Genomic DNA, 9,194 nt, shown 5'->3' with positions numbered 1-9,194 from the left:
CCTGACCACAATGGGACCAGTGATGTCACATAAGGTTTTTGCTACGTAACACACATTAGACTGCTACATTTTATCATTCAAAATGCATATACATATATAGTAGATCAGAGCAAAGTCGTTGGTAGAGCAAAAGCGGGTTCCCCAATTTATACCAGTTCAATATGATACATATTTATTTGTTTTATTTATTTGTTTGGTGTTTTGCGCCATACTCAAGAATATTTCACTATACAACGGCAGCCGCATTATGGTGAGAGGAAACCCACGACCATCCGCAGGTTGCTGGAAGACCTCCCCACAAATACGATACATAGTCCCTCCTGATAGTACTGTGCGTAGGTATCATTGTTGGTCCAGAAATATGTGCGCAGAATTTTCTATGTTTTTATTCATCACAAGACGTAGTATGATTCTTGCAAACAGATCTGTGGTTGTGCTCATATTGTCACTGAAGCTTTAATATTCTTTAGAGAAAGTCATTTGCTAGCCAAAGGCCGGCGGTGCGAACACCCACTGCCATAGAGACAACACCCCACCCCCCCCACCTCCCCCATCCTTTAGATTGATCACTGTCGTATAGTACCTATATGCGAGGAGTCTACGCACAGCATTAAACACCGACCCTTTCTGAAATATAGGTAACGCTAATATCTACATGTATAATGAATAAATGGCACTCATCTTTTCAGACTGTTACTTGCAATATGGCATCGGACAACTGGTTTTTGACTTTAATCATTTGTATGTGTGATCTAGCACATTTAATGTATACCTTCAAAAAAGGGAATGGTTTTAGTTATCAATTTAAACCCATTTTGTTTTGGTTTTAGATGCACCACCGCCATTGGAAGATATGTCTGAGATGCTGAGACAGGTTGACAATTTGAGAGACATTAGGAAAACGAAGAAATCAAATGCGGCACAAGCTGCATTAAACAATGCTAGCAGGCAGAGTGGAGATAAACCGATAAACACAGCTACTGCACAGAACAGTGCACATGTTCCTCTGCAGGTAAGTATTGAACTACAAACTAATGAAATCAGCAACCATTTGGAATATAATGTTTTGTTATATTTGTAATTGACCATTCATACACATAACCTAAGTAGCCAACAACTAGAGACACAAATTCCATAGTTAGTCTCTGCAGTAGGAAGGCAGCAAACTGCTCCCCACCCCCCTCACCTCTCATCCCCACTCCACACACACAATGTAGTGATGCTTGTCATTGTTAAGCAGGACTTTAAACCTTGTTGTGTCAGATATTGATTGTCTTGTCTGCATCATCGCAGCATGTCAGTTTCTATTGTGACGCTACTCTATGTTTTATGTGACACCAACTCACCACCTTGTCACATGATGGTCGGGGAAAGGAACGTTTGACATCAATAAAAATGGCTGCTGGGCATTTGCTGGGTCTCCATTGATAGGGGTTGATCTAGTTGAATAGTTTGGGTGCTCTTTTGATTCGCAGCTGTTATACTGACCTGTTTTATATGCATTTAGCATGAAAGTGTGAATATTTTTCACTTCTGACTCCAAAGCCTTATTGATGGGCTCAAGGATATCCTGGATCAGGCCCTGATTGACCCTATTATAGTCTAATGACTGCATGTAATTGTGTGTTAAATAATGCTACATTGGTCCTAATAAATTCACCACTTAATGTATTTCTGTGGAGACCATTTTTAGTGTATACATTCTCATTGTTATCTTCAGGCAGGAGCAAGTGCTATGCCCAGTGGAGCAGCAGCCAACGCGGAGATGCTGTCAAATAATGCAGTGGGTGGAGCTTCAGGGGGTCAAGGTGCCACTGGAGGAGCTGACGTCAGACCAAAGATCAAGAATAAAAACCAAACATTCGGGGGCTTTCAGAAAGGCTTTCTCTTCAATGCCACAGCTTCGAGTGGTAAACACGATAAAAGGACTAATGAAACACGGAATTTGACAGAGAGTAATGCTGCTGGTGCTAAAAAGACATACAATAAAGACATGCCTTTTATAAAGCCTAAGCAAACCAACCGAGAAAAGGGACTGGAGATCCCAGAGGTTCAACAGGCAATGCTAGCCAGTGAAGGGTTGCTACAAAATAAAGGTATGTTACCGCCTCATGGCAGTGTGTAAGTCTGTGGTCATGATTGTAAACAGTGGAAAAGGGACAAAAGACATGATCTGTGAAACAGATATGAGTATAATGGGGAAAATTTGCTAGATCTAGTAGCAAGCCTGCAGGTGTTGAAAAAAAAGCTAAAGTATAATACATAGAATGGACATGTATGTGAGAAAGTCTTTTCAGAAATCTGCCGATGTTTATGGGTTTCCTCCCTCTATTATATTCGCAACCGTAATATAAGGTAAAATTTAGGTAAAATGGGGAACCATGATGAACATGACTTTTTTAGATAAAGCATTCAGAATCTCTTGCATCATTCACCGTGTTTGTAAAGAAAACCTGTACCTCTGATCAGTCACATCAGCTAACATAAATAGAATACCAGTTTGACTAAAAGCCCACCTTGTGCGTCTCTCTACTGTGTCTTTCTCTCATCCCATCACATCAACTAACAAAAATAGAATACCAGTTTGACAAAATGCTCGCCTTGTGCTCCGCCCCTGAAAGGACGAGAAGCAGATAGCATTCGCTTGTTCTGTGCATTTAGGTGTCCATGGATCTGTTGGTCAGATTTTCTGTGATTTTTCTGCTGATATCTTGAAAACTGATTAGAACCATAAATTCCAATGGTAACATTAAGTATGTGAGACTTCAGATTAGGTTCACAAACCAGCCCAAGTCCATACATAAAAAGTGATTACAGATTATCATAATCTAGTTCATCATTGCTTCCCATGCTTCTCTTTAACAAATAACTCGTGTAAGTATCGTTTCATATTTACAGAATTTGTAACCTCAGATTACCTTTAAACTGCAGGAAGAGCGTGTAATTTTTTCTTTATGAAACATTTCCTTGATTCCAATAGGTTTTCTGTCATTTTGTAATTTAAATCCATAATTTTCATGCATCAAATTGATGTTTGCCATCCTGGCTTATTTTTATAAACTGCTATAAGGGCAGAATCACCAAACTGACAGGTCACAGAGGCTGTACCAATCTCTTCTGACTTGAATTTTCTTTCCAGAGCGTTGGTTGTCCATCTTTCTGTCTTAGTACATGTAATTTGCTCGTAATTTGAAAACTAATAAGTGGAGGCCCACAAAAGTCATGAAGGAGGTTCTGTTGACCCTATGAGACTCTTGTGAGTGGTGCATATAGTTTGGTCTGTCAAACATTTAAACTACAATTTATTACGGTTTATGTGTGTAAAATACATTTACTTCATTTACTGTACAAGTGTGATGTGTTGTATCATTATCAATAGTAGGGGGGGGGGGGGGCGGTTATTGATACTCAGAATTTACAAGTGTGATGTGTTGAATCATTATCAGTAGTAGGGGGGAGGTTATTGATACTCAGAATTTACAAGTGTGATGTGTTGAATCATTACCAATAGTAGGGGGGCGGTTATTGATACTCAGAATTTACAAGTGTGATGTGTTGAATCATTATCAATGGTAGGGGGGTTATTGATACTCAGAATTTACAAGTGTGATGTGTTGAATCATTATCAGTAGTAGGGGGGAGGTTATTGATATCAGAATTTACAAGTGTGATGTGTTGAATCATTATCAATAGTAGGGGGGAGGTTATTGGTACTCAGAATTTACAAGTGTGATGTGTTGAATCATTATCAATAGTAGAGGGGAGGTTGTTGATACTCAGAATTTACAAGTGTGATGTGTTGAATCATTATCAATAGTAGGGGGGCGGTTATTGATACTCAGAATTTACAAGTGTTATGTGTTGAATCATTATCAATAGTAGGGGGGGGGGGTTATTGATACTCAGAATTTACAAGTGTTATGTGTTGAATCATTACCAGTAGTAGGGGGCGGGTATTGATACTCAGAATTTACGAGTGTGATGTGTTGAATCATTATCAGTAGTAGGGGGGCGGTTATTGATACTCAGAATTTACGAGTGTGATGTGTTGAATCATTATCAATAGTAGGGGGGGGGGTTATTGATACTCAGAATTTACAAGTGTTATGTGTTGAATCATTACCAGTAGTAGGGGGCGGGTATTGATACTCAGAATTTACGAGTGTGATGTGTTGAATCATTATCAGTAGTAGGGGGGCGGTTATTGATACTCAGAATTTACGAGTGTGATGTGTTGAATCATTATCAATAGTAGGGGGGGGGTTATTGATACTCAGAATTTACGAGTGTTATGTGTTGAATCATTATCAGTAGTAGGGGGGGGCGGTTATTGATACTCAGAATTTACAAGTGTTATGTGTTGAATCATTATCAATAGTAGGGGGGAGTTTATTGATACTCAGAATTTACGAGTGTGATGTGTTGAATCATTATCAGTAGTAGGGGGGGTTATTGATACTCAGAATTTACAAGTGTGATGTGTTGAACCATTACCAATAGTAGGGGGGGCGGTTATTGATACTCAGAATTTACGAGTGTGATGTGTTGAGTCATTATCAATAGTGGGGGGGGGGGCGGCAGTTATTGATACTAGGAATTTACAAGTGTGATGTGTTGAATCATTATCAATAGTGGGGGGGGGGGGCAGTTATTGATACTAGGAATTTACGAGTGTGATGTGTTGAATCATTATCAGTAGTAGGGGGGAGGTTATTGATACTCAGAATTTACAAGTGTGATGTGTTGAATCATTATCAATAGTAGGGGGGAGGTTATTGATACTCAGAATTTACAAGTGTGATGTGTTGAATCATTATCAATAGTAGGGGGGGTTATTGATACTCAGAATTTACAAGTGTGATGTGTTGAATCATTATCAATAGTAGGGGGGAGGTTATTGGTACTCAGAATTTACAATTTACAGTTTATGCACATTTTTAAATTTGATTTTCGAGAGAAAACTACATTGGTTGGGTTCGCCAATTTCAGGGATTCACTAAAAGTCAACTTTCATTGCTGACTGTTCATGTGCAGTAAGCTGCAGACAGTGTGGTATTGAATGCTTCAGCCAAGAGAAGTAATGAACTTAACCTATTGTAATCGTTTTTCTTTGTAGAGTGGTTGACAGATGATTTATTGTCACAGATTCAGGGTAATGACTTGTTGGCACGGCGACTGACAGACCCCGTATTTGTGCAGGCTATTGGAGAGTTTCAGAGTGACCCCCAAGGGGCCATGTTAAAGTATCAGAATAACTCAGAAATTCAGAAATTCTTTAAAGATTTCTGTGGAATTATAGGTAATACACGATTAGAAATCAGTATGTGATATTCTTTTAATTCAGTTGGTAACAACTTGGAGGGCCCTAAGCCTTGTTGGACAAGAGGTCTCAGTTACCAAAGTTCTGACTGTTAGATTGTCATTGACCAGGCAAGTCTGGGTCTCAAGTCCAGCTTTTGTGACCTGGCTGGTGATATAAGTCTGTAGGCATGTGTCTTTAATAAGGACCTCTTTGCACTCTTAATCTGACATCTGGCATATAAGTGAACACTATTGTTGTCATTCAAATGAATAAAGAAATGCTACAGACGTACAGGTAGCTATATTTTTCTACTATAAAGAGATCAAATTCGCATGATTGTTTTTTATATGGCTATTATTTAATGTATTTGTATTTGCACTAAACCCTGTGTGACGAGGACAGATACAAATTTGTCTTATCTTTTCTAAATTTCAAGAAATGTGTTCCGGGCCTTTTTTATGCATGTCTGTCAGTTTGTGGTGTACCATATGCTATTTTACTTATTCGCTGAACTAATTTACCGTTATTTTTGTGTGCAGGGGATCACTTTACAAAGCTAGGCAATAAACAAGATTTGGAGAAGCCGAGTGCAAAGGCCCGGGAGGTAGACAGTGCAGGGGTGAACGTCCTGAACAGTAATATAAACTCAGCGATGGCCCCTGCTGACGAGGATGAGAGAAGGATGCAGGAGATCCTGGCTAACCCAGAGATCAGACAGATACTTATAGACCCCGACATACAAAGGCTGGTGCAGACCCTAAGGTCTAACCAAGTCCAGGCTCAAAGGTAAGGATTTTTTTTTATTGATTGAATTATATATTTGATTGGTGTTTATGTCGTATTCAAGAATATTTCATTTGAATGACGAGAGCCAGCATTGTCGTGAGAGGAAAACTGGCAGAGTCCTGTTAGAAACCACAACCATCCGCAGGTCTGCTAGCAGATCTTTTCATGTCCGACCAGAGAGGAAGACAGCATGAGCTGAACTCACAGCGATCACATTGGTGAAAGGCTCCTGAATGATTGTGCTGTATCATTTGTAGATCCTTTTTATGGAGTTAAGAACTGTGCCCTCTTAAATCAGTTTAATATAAGCAGTTAAGAACTAATTTCAAGAATGGAAGACAGGCATACAGTACATGTAAGCTATGCCAGAACGGCCGGACTAAAATTGACGTTGAGTACAAATATTTTTTTGCCTTAGATAAGTTGGTAGTTAAGACAAATTTGGGCTAAGGCTACGGACTTTTTCATCACTTTACAGTTCCTTTGTGCAAGTAACATAATTTATTTTTACAGTTTGCTTTTCATGTGTTTTGTTTATTTATTTATCTATTTGATTGGTGTTTTATGCCAAACTCGCGAATATTTCACTTATGCGGTGGTGGCAAGCAATATGATGGGAGGAAACCAGGCAGAGCCCGGTGGAAAGTCACGGCCGTCCGCAGGTTGTTGGCAGACTCATGTGTTTTGTGATAATCATTTACTAGCTGCGTTTTAAGTGCAAAATTGAAACTGGTTTGTGAAAAGCTGCATGCACCTGCTTGACCGACTTGTTGCTTCTCTGTTTCAGCATCTTGCATTCAGCTGACCCTGAAATGAGGAGGAAAATAAAGAAGTTGATAGATGCTGGACTGTTGGTATTTCAGACCTGAATTCTGGGGTGTGCAGGTTTGAGAGAGGGACTGATCAGTGATCTGCCAGGATATCAGCCTGACAGGCCAAGAGGCTGGGTGACAGTCTCACCATGTCCGCATCACTGTTTCCTGCTTCATGTTGCTTATCCAGTACGCTCATGATGCTGAGCTTTAGTATGGTGACATTGCTGTATGCGGTGCCCTGCGCTTCACATTTCACACAGCTGCCATGTTCTGTATGACACAAGTCAAGAGCACGGGGGAAAAATCTGCCTGACATGACCTAAAGATGCTTGACAAGTGCATTGATTCCAGTTGCGTGGTAAAGCCAAAAAGGCACTAAAGTGCATATCTAGAAGATGCTCAGATGTGTGGTAAGAGTTCAGACAGGTATTTAGCCTGGGCTAAAGTTTCAGGTGTCATTTGTTATGTCTATGTATTAGGATGAGTATTGTTGAGGCCAGACATAGATACAAATCTCATTCTAATACATTTAAACATAAGAAACTTAAGCTCATTGTTGGACAGTAATCCCCTTGAGTACATATCTGGTACATCCCCAAAGTCGAAATGGATTACGTAGCAAAATGCTCTTCTGAGGAAAAGGTTTTACCTGGTGCTGGGCATTAATGGCTGTTACTTATGTCAAATCTGATTTAATTTTCATGAAAACTGATGCAAATTATTGTGCATTGTGAAGGCTGACCTTGACGTGGTGCAGACTGACAATGCTACATTTTGCTGGAGTGGTTCGTCAAGTGGAAGAAAAAATATGAATGTTTTTGTCATTTAAAGGTTATGTTAGAAGATTGAAATTTGCAATGGAAGGAAAACTGATTACTTGTTTTTAAGATAAGGAAAGTTGTCTAGATTGTAATAGATTTCATTGTAAGAAGATGGCATGGCTGGTCGGTTATTTCAGTTCGAGAGTATTATTATATTTTGTTTTTATTCTTTGTATCTAAAACAAACTGTAATTTGGTATGTATTAGGCTGTAGTTTCAGAGATTTGATCTTTTTTGTTTTTCAATTCATTTGTTTGAAGCCTTTATAGAGTACATGTAGTGGAGTGTCATTTTGAAAAAAAAGATGTAAACCATTTATGATGCCTATGTTCCTACAGTTATTATCTTTCACTGTGATCTTTTGTACACAGTGGAAAGATTTTTTGTGTGTGTATCAATGATTCTTATCAAGATTTTATTCCTAGCTTCCGTGTTCTTGATTCTCTTTTTGCAACTGTTGGCTCCAAGACGCGCTATCCCCTAACTGATACAAGACATTCCACCAGTTTGTTTTGTCTGTTTGTGATTGCTTTGCAGGAACAGGAGGGAAAAAAAATGTCATCCTCGTCATTGTGGAGTCACCGTATCAGAGTTAACTCCTTTGTTCACTAATGCAAGGCCCCAGTGCTTTAAAAAGCAATCATTACTACACTATACTGTAAAAACAATGTGATAATGTGTTTTGAAAATTTAACCCTGTGCCAAATAGCTGAACCCTATGAATTTTCACCTTTATATATATATATATATATATATATATATATATATATGTAATTTTCTATACTTTTAGTTGGGGTGACACTACTGGTACGTAAAATGTACCTGATGATGTTACTTCATGGCCTAACTTTGGTGACATCTCTATTGTTGTACCAGTTTTGCCTATGTAAAAACTTGTGTAAGTGCTAGTAAATTTATCCCATGTTGTGAATTTAGTGGACAACATTTAAAAAAAAAAAAAGGTGTCAAGTTTCTGCCCACCTTTGGCAGAATTTTTTTTCTTGTGTATTGACTGTTGTCCTATGCTCCTGCCTACAATCTATACTGACGATTCCATTTTGTATTCAATTTCCAGAGATTTTTTACAATTAGCATATGTTTTCCAATTTATGTCTATGAATCTCACATTTTTCCATATTCATCTGTTTGCTGGATTGAATTTGTGAGATTGATTTGCACAGTCAATGTGTTGAATTGTAGAAATGTATGTATTGTTATGTGCAAAGATAAAATAATCCTTTCAATCAGTTCAAATTTTCTTTGACCTTAACTTCAATATCACGTGTAGCATGGAAAGGAAAATGGTATTCGAGGGATCATGCAAAAGTGGTTTAAAGCTGTGCGTAAGTTGAGTTTTCTTAGAAGGGGGCACACTGACATATTTGAACACTTGCTGAAAATTTACAATACTATCACAGCATTTGTGAAGTATTTACTGTAAAGTTTGGAATAATTCCCCTACTGCAGCAG

At 38.6% G+C, this 9,194-nt stretch overlaps 1 protein-coding gene across 2 annotated transcripts; it reads left to right on the top strand.

Moving 5' to 3' along the window:
* The first annotated feature begins 834 nt into the window (after positions 1-834).
* On the top strand, positions 835-8,439 carry LOC135481841 (uncharacterized). Of its 2 annotated transcripts, XM_064761568.1 has the most exons (5): positions 835-1,012; positions 1,721-2,096; positions 5,117-5,299; positions 5,842-6,088; positions 6,876-8,439. In XM_064761568.1, the coding sequence occupies exons 1-5, from the start codon at positions 854-856 to the stop codon at positions 6,955-6,957; spliced, it is 1,047 nt and encodes a 348-aa protein (XP_064617638.1). In that variant the 5' UTR covers positions 835-853; the 3' UTR covers positions 6,958-8,439. The 2 variants fall into 2 exon arrangements, with proteins under 2 accessions (XP_064617638.1, XP_064617639.1); XM_064761569.1 differs by lacking the exon at positions 5,117-5,299.
* The last annotated feature ends 755 nt before the right edge of the window (positions 8,440-9,194 follow it).

The sequence above is a fragment of the Liolophura sinensis genome, chromosome 1 (genome assembly GCF_032854445.1).
Source record: "Liolophura sinensis isolate JHLJ2023 chromosome 1, CUHK_Ljap_v2, whole genome shotgun sequence".
Lineage (NCBI taxonomy): Eukaryota > Metazoa > Mollusca > Polyplacophora > Chitonida > Chitonidae > Liolophura > Liolophura sinensis.
This window is presented reverse-complemented; position numbering and strand designations above follow the sequence as displayed.